Source organism: Lissotriton vulgaris, chromosome 1_1 (genome assembly GCF_964263255.1).
Source record: "Lissotriton vulgaris chromosome 1_1, aLisVul1.2, whole genome shotgun sequence".
Taxonomy (NCBI): domain Eukaryota; kingdom Metazoa; phylum Chordata; class Amphibia; order Caudata; family Salamandridae; genus Lissotriton; species Lissotriton vulgaris.
In genome coordinates, this window is record NC_141685.1 from 819,436,770 (window position 1) to 819,453,847 (window position 17,078).

A 17,078-nucleotide genomic window follows, 5' to 3' on the forward strand; every position below is an offset into this window, starting at 1 on the left:
ATTGGGAGCCAAGAAGCGTTGGGCAAGGGAAGGGCCGGAGAATACAATTGGTCCAGGCCAAGAAGCCTGCGCACTCTATCCCAAGCCCAACAAGTGGACGAGACAGTCTGTATATCCTGCGGATCCTGTGGGAAACCCCTAGGAAGAACAGTGGAAAGCTGTCCAGGCAGAACCAGATCCGCTTCAGGTTTCAAATACAAAATACGGGCATCAGGGTGAAACCTAGAATATGGATATGAGCATTCTGCAACAACAAAAAAAGATAAAAATCAGGAACACCAAAGCTGCCCCTTTCATATGGGAGGGTTAAAACTCGCCAGGATACACATGGATTTTTGTCACCCCAAACCAATCGCAATAGCAAAGAGCGCAGTTGGGAGAAATAATCTTGGTGAGAGGAATCGGGATGTTATTAAAAAGATATAAAAAGCGAGGAAGCACAACCATTTTAATTATGGCAATCCTCCCGGCCATAGAGAGAGGGAGGCGGATCCACCTTTCAATCCGGCTCTCCAATAAATCCAACGCACTATCGTAATTTAGTCTAATGATGGCCACAGTGTCTAAATGGGTATGAACCCCTAGATATTTGACTGAGTTGTGACTTCATTCAAGAGGGAAGGAGCAATTCCACACAGCGGTGCTCGGGTGAGTTGAAAAAAAACTGGCTTGTGCCAATTGATGCAGAGACCAGAAAATTTACCGAAACAAATTATTTCCAAAATAAGAGGTTCCAAGTTAATGTGAGGCATTCTGACATATAAAATTGTGTCATCCGCATACAAAGATATCAAGAGGACCAGTACGGAACTGGAGCCCCCAGTGTAGGTGTTTTTCTTGAAAATGGCGGACCAGAGGGTCCATCGCCAAAATGAAGGAGCGGGGACAGGGGGCATTCCAGACGTGTGCCGCGTGACAAGGAGAACTGCTGGGTTGTGGTGCCATTGATGCGCAGTCTGGCCGTAGGTTCAGTGTATAATAAGGCTACTGTAGAGACTAAACAGTCCGGCATACCCATGCGTCTCATAATGGACAGGAAGAATGACCACTCCAAGGAGTCAAACGCTTTCTCGGCGTCTAGAAGGATTGCGGCAGCCGGTGTGGAAGGGTCTATTCGATGCAAAAACAGAGAACAGGGTCCTCCGGTTCAAAGAAGTGCAACGATGTGGGACAAATCCAGACTGCGCTGGGGAAATGATAGACTCCATCAACAATGAAAGCCGGATGGCGATAACCTTAGCCAAGACTTGTATTCGAGATTCAATAATAAAAGTGGTCTGTATGAGCTGCATAGCGTGGCGTCCCTGCCTGGCTTGGGAAGGAGAATTATGACCGCCTCTCTGAATGTGGGAGGCATACAACCCGGCTCAAGTGCCTCAGCGTATACCTCCACTAATCGCGGGACTAAGGCCTCTTTATAGGCCTTGTAGAAATCGGCAGAGAAGCCGTCAAGGCCTGGCGCCGATGAACCCCTTAACGCCTCAATGGTTTCAACTAGGCTGTCCTGAGTGATGGGTGTAGCTAAAAATTCTTGCATGCATTTGTCAAGATGAACCATGGTGATCTCGTTTAGGTAGTCCCCCGGTCCCCATGGTCCCCCTTTAGTGTGGATGTACATAGGTTTTTGTAATAGGCCAAAAAGGTGCTGCAGATTCCTGGTGTGGAAAGAAGCACATCACCCTGCGGATCCACAATCTGTGATGTAAGACGCATGATAAGGGGGGCGAAGCAGCTGTGCCAATAGTTTACCGGGCCTGTCCCCCTCCCGGTACTGCCGTGCCATGCACTGTATGGACAGCAACCTCAGTTCTCTATCCGCCTCCTCCCTGAACTCCGTCATTAATGACAGGCGCCTGGCTTCTTTGTCACCTGATAGGTTCTGTAAGAGCTCTTTATTCAGTGTAGCGATGTCTCCCTCAATGCGTGACAATGTGGAGCGGATGTCTCTCCAAGCCCCGACATGCTTGGCAATACAGACAACACGAATAGTTGCCTTGAACCCTTCCCAAAGAACTGCCCAAGACTCCACAGACCCAGTGTTAAGATCAAAATATTCCTCAATGGCTTGCCGAACTTCTTCAGTGAAAACCGGGTAAGTCGGTGCCCTCCCGGGAAATCGCCACTGCCTCTCATATCCACCCAATCTGGGGATCTTCACTTTAAGGGCTATGGGAGACTGGTCTGATAGCGTGCGCGGGAGAGTGAGCAGGTTCTCGACCCAACCAGCGACCCCAGGGGAAAGGAGCCAGTAGTCCATTCTGGTCCAGGTGTCGTGAAACCCAGAGTGGTGTGTATATTCAGGAAGCTGTGGGTGGAGCCGTGCCTCAATGTCAATTAGAGAGAGGGGTGTGCATGTATCGAGCAGGACTGGACGGGATCTGGCCTTAGCGTCCGGGGAGGAGGATGTACTGCCTCTAGCTGGATTCAACAATAAATTAAAGTCCCCTCCAACAATCAATAGGCCAGGATCGAGCGTGAGAACCTGTACTTGTAAATCTTGGAAAGAAGGAGTATCGATATTGGGGCCATAGATCCAAACCAATGTGACTCTGTATCCCATAAGTGTACCTGTGACGATCAGGTACCGACCCTCTTTGTCCGTAATACTGTTGGATAAAGAAAATGGTACACGTTTATGTATAATTATGGCTACCCCTCTTGAATAACTGCTATAATGAGAAAAGAACCGATGGGCACCCCAGCTTTTGGCGACTGGAGTGGAAGCAGAGGGGGCCAAATGTGTTTCCTGCAAAAAAACAATATCAATCTTGTGTCGAGTGATATAACTGAAAACCTGTTTACGCTTTTTAGTATTGTTCAGCCTCAGAACGTTCCAGGACATTAATGAAAGCCCGGAAGGCCCGAGCTGAAGGCCTAACCTGGCCATATGGAAAACGATATCAAAAAAAGTTTGGATTGTGTGCTACTCCATCTCAACTCAGACATGATAAACGACGCTACAATCGTAAATGTGAAGAATCAAAACAAACCCCATCACCCAACCTCTTATCAACCCCAAAGAGGCAAACCCATTGCAGTCTAGCAGCAAAACATAAAAATATACATGGCGCTGACCAATTGAGAAAGCAATAACCAATTTCTGAAAAACCCTCCGAAAACAACAGAATAAAGGCATCCGCCATGAGGGTCAGCAACGCATTGCCGGTCAGGCATACCTGTATGTAAAAAGACATGAATAACCCAAAAATGTACATAATTATGCAACACCAAAAATAAAGTGACAAAAGGATATGCAATATTGAGTCTTTAACCAGTCCCAGGGTCCGGGAAGGGATCCACGCTTTGTTGTGAATCACCATGAATCTGAGAGAGAAGCAGAAGCCGCACTCAACCCCTGTTTTTTTATAAATCTGGCAAAACTCTTTTGCCTCCGTAGGGGAGTCAAAAATGCGGAACCTGACAGCAACCTCAACTTTTAGGCGCGCTGGATATAGCAAACCATACTTAAGGCCCAGTTTCCGGAGGGTAGCCTTGACTCCATTGTACTTGTGACGTGCCTCCTGGACCATAAAGGTGAAGTCAGGAAAAGAGACCAGGTGCTGCCCTGCCATTGAATCTCACCCTTCTCACGTACAGCTCGGAGGGCAGCGTCGAGGTCACAAATTCATGAGCCTAGCAACGATTGGGCGAGGAGGCAGGCCAGGACGAGGACTGGGACCCAAAGATCTGTGGGCTCGCTCCACTACAAACCCCTGCGTGAACCCCTGCGTCGCCAAGTCTACATCGTCTCTGCCACGCCAAGGATGCGGATGTTGTTGCGACGGCTACGCGCCTCAAGGTCCTCATTCTTGATGGCTACTTCTTTGAGAATTTTTTCGACGCGTTACAGCCGTTTCAGTGATTTCAATGCATTATCTTCAATGTCCGATACTCCGGACTCCACTACATCCAATCGTCGGTCATGTGCCTGGACTTTAGAACCCATGTCCGCCCGTTTTTGTTCGAGACTGTTGAATCGTCCGTCCAACGATTTGAAGCCCACCCTCATTTCACTCATCATGGCGGTGACCAAAGAAGTCACGTCATCTCGTGCAGTAGACTCCGTGGCGCCCGTGGAGGAGCTCGGCGGGGCATCAGTGGCGATGAGGAACCCTTTATCAAAACTGAGCTTACGTTGGTTGGGATCCTTTTTCCCCATGGTGTAAGTTGAGGTGTGGAGGGCAGTGGCAAGGCAGCGACGACACCAGACCAGAAGGAGGGATCAAGTACCAGCGTGGGAGCGCTCACGATCACTTTCGGATGAGCAGCATAGGCAGCGGCATGTGTGGGATGTAATTAAAAATACACTCAGAAGGCATCTTAGAGATGTCCCCTGAAAAAACAACCAGCCTCTGGTGGGTTCCCTGACTCGTACTCACCAGCCTACCACCATGAGACATGTTTCTGGATCCCTGGGGTGGACATTTTCGCTCCCTGAGCCCAGAAACCAAGCCTTTCCTGGGCGTAGGTGGTCAGACCTCCCCAGGCCAGGAAAAGCCATCTGTGGCAGGCGAGCTTCAAAGGCCTTGCCACCTTTGTAATGCGACCCTCCCAGCCTCTCCTGCTATCAGGAACAGGAACCCTTCCTGTCTCCCCTCTTTTTTCGGCGGAAAGACAGGCAGGAAAAATTAGCACAGCACAGAATGTGTGCCCACCTCTGCCAGCCCTCAGGTGGGGGAGGCGAGGTGAAGCCCACTCTTCCTTGCCCGCCATCTTGCAGATGACTATCACTCTCCGATTAGGATTGGGTATTGTGCCCCCTCCACCACGTGGGGTGGGCACACAAAGGGTGTAGCCACCTTAAGGTCAGTAGCCCATTAGCTACTGAACTAGAGGCCCCTAAAACTCCCCCTAAATACAGTATTTAGGGGGCAGCCCTGAACCAAGAAGACTGATTCCTGCAACCTACAAAGGACTAAAGAAGACGCCCAGCAGATGAGACTGCAGAGAAGGACTGACTTGGCCCCAGCCCTACCGGCCTGTCTGCAGTATCCAGAGATCCTGCACCAAAAGTCTCCTTGTCCTGCAGCCAACGACCTCCAGAACCCCTGGGAGGACTGACTGCCTTCAATAAAGACCAGATCCCCTGTGAACAGCAGCTCTGTTCAAAAGAAACAGCCAAGAAAGACTCAGAGCCTGCAGAGAACAAAGAAACCAGATGCCTGGAACCACCGCTGCACTCTACGCCTCCGGTCCGAGTAGCCCACCGGTCCCAGCGAGGTCCTCCAGCGCTTCCAAGTCCACCGTGAGGTGACTCCTCCCAGATGTCGCCTGCAGCCTCTGCATGGAGACCTCTTCCCCCCCCCCCCCCCCCAACCTCAAGCAGCCCGGTAAGGTGTAATCAGACCTCAAGACACCGCTGCATCCAGCTGCCCTGCAGCCTGGAGAATAGAGCCCGAGGTGCACCTACGTCACCAGCACTCCAGCTTACCTGCCCAGCTGTTTGTTCCTACCTGAAGTCTTCCAAGACCAAGCCTGCAGCTAGAAAACAAAACCGAGAATCCCCATTGAAAACAGATCACCTGACGCCAAAACAGCACCCTGCACCCAGCTGCCCCTGTGGGTGTACTTTGCGTGCAAACTCTGATCCCCCTTTGCCCTGAGCCTAACACCAGTAGCTTTGCCTCCACAACCTTGTGGCCTGCTTGTGAGCAGCCACCGACCGAAGGCCCCCCTATCCCCCATTGGATAACATTGGGCCTCAACACTCTGCACCCGGCCGCCCTAGTGCAACTGAGGGCGTTTTGAGAATGCATCCTTGGCACTGGGGGAACTGTGGTTCTAACCCCAGAATACCAACTCCTACAAACTTGTGGACTTTTTTCCTTGCAAAATGTTCTGTGTGGAGTTGGCTACGTATGGAACGTTGTATATCACACAGAGTAGAAAAAGTTATCCAGAAAGTAATCTTTACCGTAATGTAACAGTAAATACACCTAAATAATAATTTTATACAAATCAAATTGGTCTGAGTTCAGTCTTTGAGTGTGTGACATCATTTGCTGATTGAGTGTGTACAACAAATACTTTTTTTTTTTTAAACTTTATTTTCAGATTTTAGAAAATACACACGCCCCCCCCCCCCCCTTCCCCACATAGGCATCTTTAAAAAGAAACAGCAGCACACAGGTCGATGGATTCATTATGACACTGCGGAGAAAGACCACATCTGTAAACAAGGAAGTTCATGCGACAGAGAAGCGTCACCAACAGTATGTTACAAAAAACGTGAGGAATGTAGGCCACGTCTCATGACTCGCACCCTACAGACAGGCACTCATATACTTGGTTCCCCTTCCCCCTCCGGGCCTGAGTCAGGCGCAGAGAACAGCTCGCCACTGGTCCCCTCCGAATCAGATTGCGTCTCCATGCCAAACCCTGCCATACACATGATTCGCCAAGCCAACAGGTCTTCCTGCAATTTATCATCTTTTCTGGAGCACGGCATATGTGTTTCCTCAACCAGTACCCACTCCCTCACATCCTTCAGCCACATGTCTACCGTAGGGGCCCTCTGTCCCATCCACGTAATAGCGACCCTACGCCTAGCTAAAACTAGCATCAAGTGCAGCAACTTATACAGGAGCTTCCGTTTCCTGGGCTTAGGTACCAGTCCCAATAGGCAGTGCAAGGGGGACAAGTAAACTCTGAGGCCGGTAGCAACCGCTATCCGACCCACTACCCCCGCCCAGAATCTCCCCACCAGGGAACATTCCCAGGCCATATGTAGGAACCCGCCCCTCCTGCGCACCACCTGGGGCAATTGTCCTGTCTGTCCGTCGAATATCGACTCATCACTTTGGGGGTAAGACAGGTGCGATGAAGAAAATTGAAGTGAACAAACTTGAAGCGAGGATTACAAGACCCTCTTCTTGTCAAGGTCCCTATGCGTTTCCGCTGACCCTGGTTCAAGGGCGCACCCAGGTCCTTTTCCCAGGCGGGACCGGGGGGGCTGAATCACGTTTCATCGCCACGTACAACAAAGTAATCAATTTACGTCCCCTGCCACAGGACAATATGATATGAAGTGTATGAGTCGTCTGGGGGGTCTCCGGACACTGCGGCCATGTTGTTCTCACAATAGAGCCCAGGCCCTGGTATTGAAGAAATTGCCCTCCGCTGACGCCAAAAGTTTCCTCGGCCTGTTCATAAGTAAGGAAGCTGTCCGATGGGTACAGATCCGCAAGCAACTCACAGCCCCCTTCCCTCCATGCACGGAAGGACATCTGGCTCTCCACCTCAGGGGCCAAGATCCAAATCGGCAACTCCCTATGAAAGGGCGCTGAGCGCAGGACCCTCTCGACGAAACGTTGCCATACACTAGCCGTGTGCAGAACCACATACGGTAGCCCGGGCGGAGCCCCCGAACCCCGCATCAGTGCCTGCTGAAGCTCCTGCGCCGTGGCCTGCCCAGTCAGTAGTCTCGTTTCCCACGTATCAGTGTCCGCAAACCATCTGGCCGCTGGAAGGAGTTATGCCGCATAATAGTAGAGGTCAAAGCGTGGGGCCTCCAAACCTCCCTCCTCAAAGGAGCGCACCACGGTGTTCAGGGCCACCCTGCTACGTCGTCCTGCCCACAGCAGGGACGTGAGCAGTGAATTGAGGGTTCTAAACACCCTCGGCGGGAGGGGGCACAGCGAGTTCTGAAGAATATACAGCATTCTCGGCAGCATCACCATTTTGGCAATGGCCAGCCGCCCCATGAGGGAGAGCGGCAAGACATTCCAAAATTTTACTGATTGATGCAGCGAGGCAATCACTCTATCCGCATTGTGGGCGAGGGACTGGTCCTCCGTCGGGGTCACGTGAATGCCCAAATATCTAAAGCTGGTCAGTTCCCAACGTAACCCCAGCTCCGCTAAATCCTCCCTGTGCACAGTGTCAAATCCCAAAAACGGAAAAATCAGATTTATTGCGATTGAGCCGCAGGCTTGACGCTTCTCCAAACGAGTCCAGGAGATGTAACAACCTTGGAAGGGCCTCTCTAGGGGCGGACAAGTAGAACAACGCGTCATCCGCGTAGAGCGACAACACATTACACCTACCATGATGCCCCACTGATTGAGCTCAGTGCGAATCTTAACCACGAAAGGCTGTATAGCCAGGGCGAATAGCAACGGCGACAAGGGGCAACCCTGTCGCGTTCCCCGTCCCAGCTGCCACTCCTCCGATCTCGCTCCGCCAAGGTGGACCCGGGCACTGGGGGAACTATACAGAATCTCGATCCAGCGAGCGAAGTTGGGTCCAAAGCCCATCTTCCGGAGTACCTCCTGCAGATAACCCCAATCGACCGTGTCGAAGGCCTTGGCCAGATCTATAGAGACCAACACAGTCTGCTCTTCCCTACCGCTCACCTCGTGCTGTATGTGGTTTAACCGTCTCAGGTTCATCACCGTATTACGACCCGGTATAAAACCGCACTGGTCCTGGTTCACCAAGTGTCCCATGTGTGGCGCCAGCCGAGTAGCCAGTAGCTTGGTCAATATTTTAACATCCGTATTGATCATAGTGATGGGGCGGTATGTCCCCCCCCCCCCCCCCCCCCCCTGGCTTGAGAATCATACAGATCTCCCCCTGAGCCATGCTCCTCGGAAGAACTCCGCCCTTAAAGGCTTCTAAGTAGACCTGTAACAAGAGTGGCGCCAACCTGTCCCAGAACTCATGGTAGAACTCTGGGGGGGGAATCCATCGCTCCCCGGTGATTTGGCGCGCGGCAAGCGAGCCAGCGCTCCCTCTATCTCCAATAGTGTCGGGCCCAAATCCAGGTCCGAGTCCGAAAGGGTCGGCATGAGCAACCCCTGCAAACAGGGGAGATAGGTGGCCGCCGAAATGGCTGGGTCCGCCTGATACACTAGATGCAGATGGGACTGGAGGACCTCAAGGAGGGCCCATTCCGAATAAACTATCGCGCCCACCTGGTCGCGTAGGGCAACAATGCGTTCGGGTGACTGCTCCCGTTTCAGGATCCAGGCCTAAAGCCTTCCCGACTTGTCCCCCTCTCGGTAAAGGCGTTGCCTATACTGGCCCAGGGTGTACCTGTCCAAGCGATCCAGGACATCATGTACCCGGGCTCGAGCCGCTTGCTCCTCCTGCCGCTGAGGACCACTAGGGTCGACCACCAATTGGGCACTCAAGAGAACGTCCTCCTCTCTCTGGAGGTCGCGAAGAAGCTGCTTTCGAACTCCATAAGTGAGCCCCATACAGGCGCCGCGCACCACTGGCTTAAGTTCCTCCCACCTGGTAGCCAGGCACAGCGTTCCATCCTGCCAGTTGATATCCGTGTAGTCCTCTATCGCCCTATCTATATGTGCCCTACCCATCTGGTCACAGAGGACGTCCAACGGGAGTCTCCAGGTGCGCGGTCGAGCCACTGGAGATCCCCACTGAACGTCACAGGTCACTGGGGAATGATCGGACAAGAACCGGGTTTGATGCGTTACCTCAGTCGTCAGGCTAGTCCCGGCATCAGCCACTAAGATCCTGTCGAGACGGCTATGCGTACCGTGCGTGGGCGAAAAACTGGTGTACAGCCGCTGGGTCGGGTATTTCAGGCGCCAGGTATCTACTGCACCCACATTATTCATAACCTCTCTAAGCTGCGCAGTCATGCAGGGTTTAGTACCCTCCCGAGGGGGGTGACCAATCCAGGACTGGATCAAGGATACAGTTAAAATCTCCGAACCAGAGCAACGGGGTCCCCAGATCATGGACGAAAGTGTCCCGCAACTCCCCAAAGAATGTCGGGTCCTCAGTGTTGGGTGCGTAGGAATTCAATATGACCAATTCCTTCCCGTCCAGTGTAGCTCTGAGGAGCTGGTACCGCCCCTGTATGTCCGCCTCCATGTATTGCATAGCGAACGGCACCCCCGGTGCCACCCAAATCAGAACCCCCCTAGCATAAGAGGAGAAGGACGCATGAAACTACTGTCCACGCCATTTTTTCCCTAGTTTTTGTGCCCCATCATCCACCAGGTGGGTCTCCTGCAGACAAGCTATGGATAATTTATGTCTCCGGAGGTAGGAGAGGACCCTATACCGCTTGGTGCATGTACCTAGCCCCCTCACGTTCCAACTTATAAACTTATACCCCATGGGTTCCAGAAACTTCGACCCTGCCGTACCCTCCCCCGCACAGAATAAATCTTCCCTAGTGCCTGACCTGTAATACAAATGATGCCAAAAACATTACCCCAGAACTTCCCATTCAAACGACCCACCCCCGCCCACAAGCAAAATGTCAGCAACAACTATACGCGCCACTCTGCCCTTACCCTGCCGGTGCCAGGACGTGCACAGCCACCCCATACGCCTAAGAAGGCCAACCCACTACAACAACAATGAAAACTGTCCCCCCCCCCCCCCCCACCCCGACTCCCCACCAAACCCAGTGTTCATACCAAAATTCCAGGCTCGACATTGCGACTCAAAACCATACACACTCACTACAATAACCTGGAACATGCTCTCACCCCCCACATGTGCGGCCCCCTGACTAAAAGGAGACTTCCCTCAAACCCCCCCCCACCCCCCCACCCCCCCCCCCCCTCCCAACCCCAGTGAGTCTACCCCGGAAGGCCCATAACTAGCTAACTAGCCCCCCATACGGCCACCAGACTGAGTCGCCCATCAAACATATTGCTCATGGAAATAACCAAGTCTCTCTCAAGAGGGAGCTCCAGCTCCTTGGGGTCCACTCACCGCAGTCTCCTGGGCAGTCAGTGGCGCGTCGTCAGCCGTTACCAGAAGCGTATCCGGGACCAGGATGTCATCTTGTCCAAGAGGGAGGTCAGCCCCCAGGTCATCAGCCACTTCCACCTGTCCCAAGGGCAGGGCTCCATCCTCGCCAGCTTCGGTATCTCAGGATCTGGTGGCACTACACTGGCTGCCAATTCGTAAGAGAATTACTTTTAAGGCACTATGCATGGTCTTCAAAGCCCTTCATGATATGGGCCCTAGACACTTGAAATTGCTTTTTCGCTGGCATAAACCAGCAAGAACCCTGAGATCAGGACCATTGGCTCTGGTTACGGTCCCCAGAATCAAAAGAGCTCGCTGGGGAGGTAGGAGCTTTTCCCTTGGGGCAGCAGAGGCCTGGAACAAACTCCCACTTGCGCTCAGACAAACTCAGGGTCTGATGGCCTTTAGAAGAGGACTTAAAACTTGGCTCTTCACTCAGTAAGCCTGCTCACTCACGCTAGCCCTATCATACCAGCACCGGGACACCTCCGGGTAACAGAGCGCTCTACAAATGTGCCAAATAAATAAAAATAAATAAACCAGTACTCTACCGCCCTCCTACTGTCCGCCGCCCCGGATCGGCGCCGCCGCCTGCCGCCTCGTCTCCTGGGTAGGCGGGAGCCCCATCGTCCCCGGGGGACCCCACTCTCTCCCGGGGGGAGGTCATCACCCTGGATCTCCAGCCACTCCCAGACCTCGGTCGGGGCCTCGAAGAAGTGCGCCTTTCCCTGCGACAGGACCTTGAGCTTGGCTGGGTATAGGAGCATGTATTGCAATTGCATCTCCCTAAATTTCTGTTTAACCCCCAAAAGGACTTCCGCTGCTCCTGAATTTGCTGGGTGTAGTCCGCATAAATGGAGATCCTGCTATTCTCAAACATGAGGTTTGCAGACTCCCGTGCTGCCCGCAGGATACAATCCCTGTCGCGATAGTTTAGGATTTTCGCAATGATGGCCCGGGGGGGGGGGGGGGGGGGGCACCCGGCCGCGGCGGTGGGAACAACGCCCGGTGGGCCCTTTCAATCACAAAGACCTCCGAGAGACCCCTCTGGCACAGGTGAGTTCGAATGCAGTCCTCCAGGAAGCATTCCGCGTTCCCCGCTTCCGCACGCTCAGGCACTCCAAGGACCCGAATGTTACAGCGACACGCCCTTCCTTCTGCGTCCTCCGCTCTAAGCTCCAGGGCCCCCGTCGTGGCAGTCAGTTGTGAGACAGTCTTCTTAAGGGTGGCCACCTCACCCTGCAGCTGTTCGATGTTACTCTTCGCCTCAGTCACCTTGTCCGCCACCTTCCGCAGGTCGGCCCGCAAAAGATTGACGTCTATGGACACTGTCTCTATCTGGCGTAGCAGTGCGGAGTGGGAGCCCTGAATTGCTTTCAGGAGTTCTGCCCGGGAGGGCTCCCCAGGGGCCTCCGCCCCCTCGTCCTGGCCCGACAGCCTCGTGAGCCGCTGAGGCGGGAGTCGCGGGGTAGTGTATTGTGTTATGGTGTTAGGCTGCGTCGACCGAGACGTCCTGTCCTTGCTCATCTTGAGCTCCAAACGTGGCTCTCCCGTGTCTGGAGGGGGGGGCCTTCACCAATATGAAACAGGATTATCCGACCCTACGCTGGCCTCCGGCAGTGACAGGCCCCTACCACACCATTCATCCACTGCAGATTTCAATACGCTCACAATCGCCGTGTAGGCGCCCGGTAACCCCGCCAATGGCACAGTTCCAGCTGCGCCCCAAGGCGCTCCCAGCAGGTACCCCCTCACCAGTCCGCCGCGGCCGGTCCGTGGGCAAACGGGCCTCCCCACAAGGGTGTCTGGGGGGGACCAGTCCTCGTGTCAAAGATAAAGTCCTGCCAAGGCCATACAGGATCCAATGTCAGGGTCTGCAGGGACACCACTCCAGCGGGGCCTCCAAGCCCCCCCACCAGGGCACGAGACAAGGACCCCCAGAGGAATATCAGGGGAAAGAAGCGCCTCCGCCACAGGCGGCCGGGCCAGGCGCTAACTAGCACGGGGCCCCAAGGCAATGCAGGTCCGGTGTGTCCAGTTTGACCTTCGCCAACAGCGCAGGTCAAGTTGTGCTCTCCTCCAGCCCTCCAGGGGCCAGGCAACCTACAGGCTCGCCACGGCGACAAGGGCCCAAACCGGCCCTCAAGACCCAGCCACAGTATCGTTGGGCGGCTCCCACCCAATCGCGGGGTTCTGTCCGCAAAATGGCGCCGGTAAGTGCTCGGGGGGGTCCCATACAGTCCCCAAGCGCCTACAGGCGAGGCCGCCACCTCCGCCCCTCACAAGTGTAGGCAGGTTCCGGGTCCCGGATGGGCCCACAGCGGCCCAAAGGAAGCCACCAGTCTCCAAGTAGGATGGGGGGGTCGCAAAGATCAGGGCGGGCGCGTCCCAACCGCCTCCGGCAAAGCTCCAGCACCAGGCGCGGCACACAGGCGGCGCCCGCAGACGTCCCACGGCACTTCAACGAACGGAGCCCCAGATGGCAGCGGGCTCCGGTCCACCAATCACCTCGACCGCGGGGACCGCAAGTACGAGCCTCCGCTGGCCCGCAAATACAGGGTTCCGCCGTCCTCCAGCAGAAGGCCGCAAGCCCCGGCCTCGAGGTGAGAGGGCCGGGGCGCCGCCAGGCAGGGGTCAACGACAGCCACACACGGGGGGTCCCGCCCTAAATCTTCACCACCGGCCACCCCAGGCAGTAGGGGGCCGGTTCCGACAGCTGGATTTCGTCCTTAGGACCCCGAACAGGATTTTTTTTACAGGATAAAAAGGGTCCGATGGACGGAGCTGGCAGAGCTCACGTCCGGTCGGCCATGCTGCTTGGCCACGCCCGTGTACAACAAATACTTAACAATACCCTCTGATAAATCCTTACTGCTCGCCAACACTACCACAAATATTGCCACCTCTGCCTACCTTTGGGGTTCCACTGGACTCTGTGCATACTATACCTCATTTTGATATAGTATGCCCAGAGCCAGCTACCGACACCATGCCACTCTTATTCAGAGCTCAGGAGACCAAAAAAGTTGTACAACTCCAGAATTTTACAAGTGTGTATGCCGCCTGCAATTGTGGTCCCAACCAAGTAATCACTGCTCATCAAAAAAAAGTAGAGAATCTTGATGGAATACCTTGCTTTCAGAGCATCTGTTCCTCTACAATGCCAGAGGTAGGATTTAGCGGATCCCTTGTTACATTACCAGTCTTGTACTTAACAAGATCTATATTACAACTTAATGGATAATGATGATTATCCACATGCTACACTTTTTTTGTATCCATACACTGAAAAAGCGTCAAATGTTTACAATGTGGTAGCCGAGATGAGACTTGGAAGGCCGACTTTCTACGTGGTTTGCTGCTTTATACTTTTTTTCTATACTGTTTAACATCAGCAGTTCCTTTTCTGCTGGTATTAGAATGCGATTTCTGGTTCAAATATACTCCATATGCACGAGCGGTCATTTTCATTGCATCTACAATTCTATGCATCTTGTTTTTAAAAGATATAGCCCATGAATTCTTGTTGTTGGTACCCATGAGGATTTGTGAGTATTAAGGGTGTAACTTGGTTTTACTCTGGTATTACATTAGGACTTATGACACAGATGGTAATGGACAGTTTCCACCATGAATATTTGCCAGTAGAAAATTGGCTCCCGAGGACCCATGGCAAATGCCAGCAACCAGGTCTCTTTGGGAGCACCACCTATCTTGCTTATTTTAATTTCCACACTTTGTAGTTCTATTTCTCTTTCTTCTAATTAGAGTGCAATCATTTTTCGTGGCTGTCTCTTACCTTCAGGTCTGTTGCAACGGCACCAGGGTGTTCGTGCAAAGGGAAATCCTGGACAAATTCACGGAAGAAGTGGTGAAACAAACCAAGAAGATCAAAATTGGTGACCCTCTCTTGGAAGACACTAGGATGGGTCCCCTCATCAACCAGCCGCACCTACAAAAAGTACTTGGTTTTATCAAGAAGGCCAAAGAGGAGGTGAAGAGCTTTGTTTTGTATTCATTTCCCTTGTTTTGTATTCATTTCCCTTGTTTTTAGATGTTAACCGTTTGCACTATATAAACCTAATGTTATGTTATATGTACACTTCCTAGGTTCTGTCTTGTGCATACATTCAAAATAAACAGATGTGTGCACGCGGCAACTTTTTTTTTCTTTTTTTTTCTTTAACTGCTAATAACATGCTGCAGCTGCCAAGGGTCCATTCTATCGCCTGCTGTTTTCAGACCCCATTCTCATCCTCCTTCAAGCCTGCCTCCTTAAATCTCCATTGTGTTGCTTTTCTGTAATCCTGTTACCGTTCATTGTTAATTTTCTCCAATAAACATATACATTTGTCTTATTTTGACCTGTAGGCTTTTTTGTTTTGTTTCCTGTTCTTTCCCTTCACCATATCTCTTCCCGTTCCCCTGAAAAAATTGGAGTGTATATGGATAATAAATTTGATGTAAACGGTCCTCTGAAATTTCAGTAAAAAAAATAATATATAAGATTCTTTTCACAACCACTGGAGTGTAACTGTCCATATTGTTTTGTGATGAAAGCATATCTAACTAGTCAGTTACTTGCAATATTCATCCTGAGTTGTTGCAAATTGTTTTGTGTGCAGGTGTAAGGAAACAGAGGGCTATTGGTGCAATCCGAGTAGTTATTTGGTGTGATTCAGAGGAAGGTTAAACAGTTGGCTTGAGATCCCTGAAATTGTTTGAACTTATTTGAAGGGATAAAGCTGAATGTCGACACCACGTAGGACTAGTGGAACAATATCTTTGAGCCCATAATAAACATCTGTCCAGTCAACAATCTGCACTTGTAAAACCTTATCTAGTGCATTGCGTGCATGTTTGTATATATCGAGCTCCCTTTTTTTTTTTTTTTTTTTACTACTTTTTAACTCCTTGCTATGTACTTTAATGGGTGGTCACGTGTTGATTTAGAAACTAGTGAGTGTCCGAGTGATCTAATGTTCAGCATGTTTTATTTTCTAGGGTGTAAAAGTGCTTTGCGGAGGGGAACCATACACACCTGATGACCCCAAACTGAAAGACGGCTACTTCATGACTCCTTGTGTGCTAGGTGAGACGACAACCTATAATTTTGACATGTAAAGAATTCAGCTAATTCAAACTTACATCATTCAGATTCTTAAGTGGCTTAAAAGTACATACATAATAAACGAGCAATAAAAAACAATCAATCACAAAATGCAGATCAACTGTTAAAATAACAGTAAAAACCAGTCACCCGTTCTGCAAATTCCTAAGGTACATGGTAGATCTTAAAAAGGTAAGATTGAAAGTCACAAATTCATTGCTCAACATCTGTAAAAATACAAGGGCGGGATGAACTTGAGAAAAACCCTTGTCCTTCAAAAGTGGAAAAATAAAAAATCCTATTGGGGCAGTAAAATATTTATAAAACAAAGTGAAGGCTGTCCTGTGGAGACATGTCACAGCCTCAGGCACCCATAGACACTAAGTCATACCAACCTCTGGGGGAGGCTAACATAAAATACAAACGGTTATATCTAAACCTAGTGAGTCAGTAACAGTCTTTTGCTTTGAATGTAAACGAGACAGGGCTCCGTCATCTGTCGTTATCAGCCACACAAACGCGCACCAAGGAATTTGGAGGGGCATTACTCACCCTGTTTTTTAGTTTAGCTTGGCATCATCAGGAGCTTAATCGGCCCACTTGCCTCTATTTCCGCCCCCACCGCAGCCGAGTAGGCGCTGCTGGGACCCGCCATCTTGAGTGAGGAGCAGGAACAGGGCGCCCTCCCACCCTCGCTAGTATAAAATGCACCCCCCCCCCCCCCCCCCCAAGGATGCGCAGCAGGCGTGCGCAGCAGGCGTGCCGCAGGCACGCCAAAGACAAGCCCGTCTGCGCCCGTCCCGACGACCAGGGACCACAACCCCTGCCCAATTGCCTAGCGACACATCCATTGGGCCAAGGATCTCCACTACATATTCCAGCAGCGAGCTCAAAAATTCAATACCATACGGGTAAGGAACTCGGCGTTATGCGCACAAGTAGGACCCTCCAATACCATGGGCCCCTTCTGCTGTCAGAACTGCAGCGGGATAGTAATTCCTGGTATTGTCCCGCCACAATAAACACCTCAAACCTTGCTCTCGACTGTGTTTATTTTAATGCAAGATCTTTACCAAAACACGCGATTGAAATTTGGGACACTCTGAAGAAAAAAAAAACGATTTGGCCTTTAAAACTGAGACCTGGCTGGATAATCATAGTACTCCCGATATTGCAACAGCCCTCCCAGCGGAGTATAAAATACTTAACCTGAACAGAGTTAAGAAGAGAG

At 51.7% G+C, this 17,078-nt stretch overlaps 1 protein-coding gene across 1 annotated transcript in view; it reads left to right on the plus strand.

Moving 5' to 3' along the window:
* ALDH9A1 (aldehyde dehydrogenase 9 family member A1) overlaps nucleotides 1-17,078 on the plus strand; it is a 206,152-nt gene that overhangs the window by 161,434 nt on the left and 27,640 nt on the right. The window contains exons 8-9 of the mRNA XM_086957203.1: nucleotides 14,543-14,731; nucleotides 15,742-15,829. Of these exons, the coding sequence (XP_086813329.1) occupies nucleotides 14,543-14,731; nucleotides 15,742-15,829 (277 nt within the window). The remainder of the gene's footprint in view (nucleotides 1-14,542; nucleotides 14,732-15,741; nucleotides 15,830-17,078) is intronic.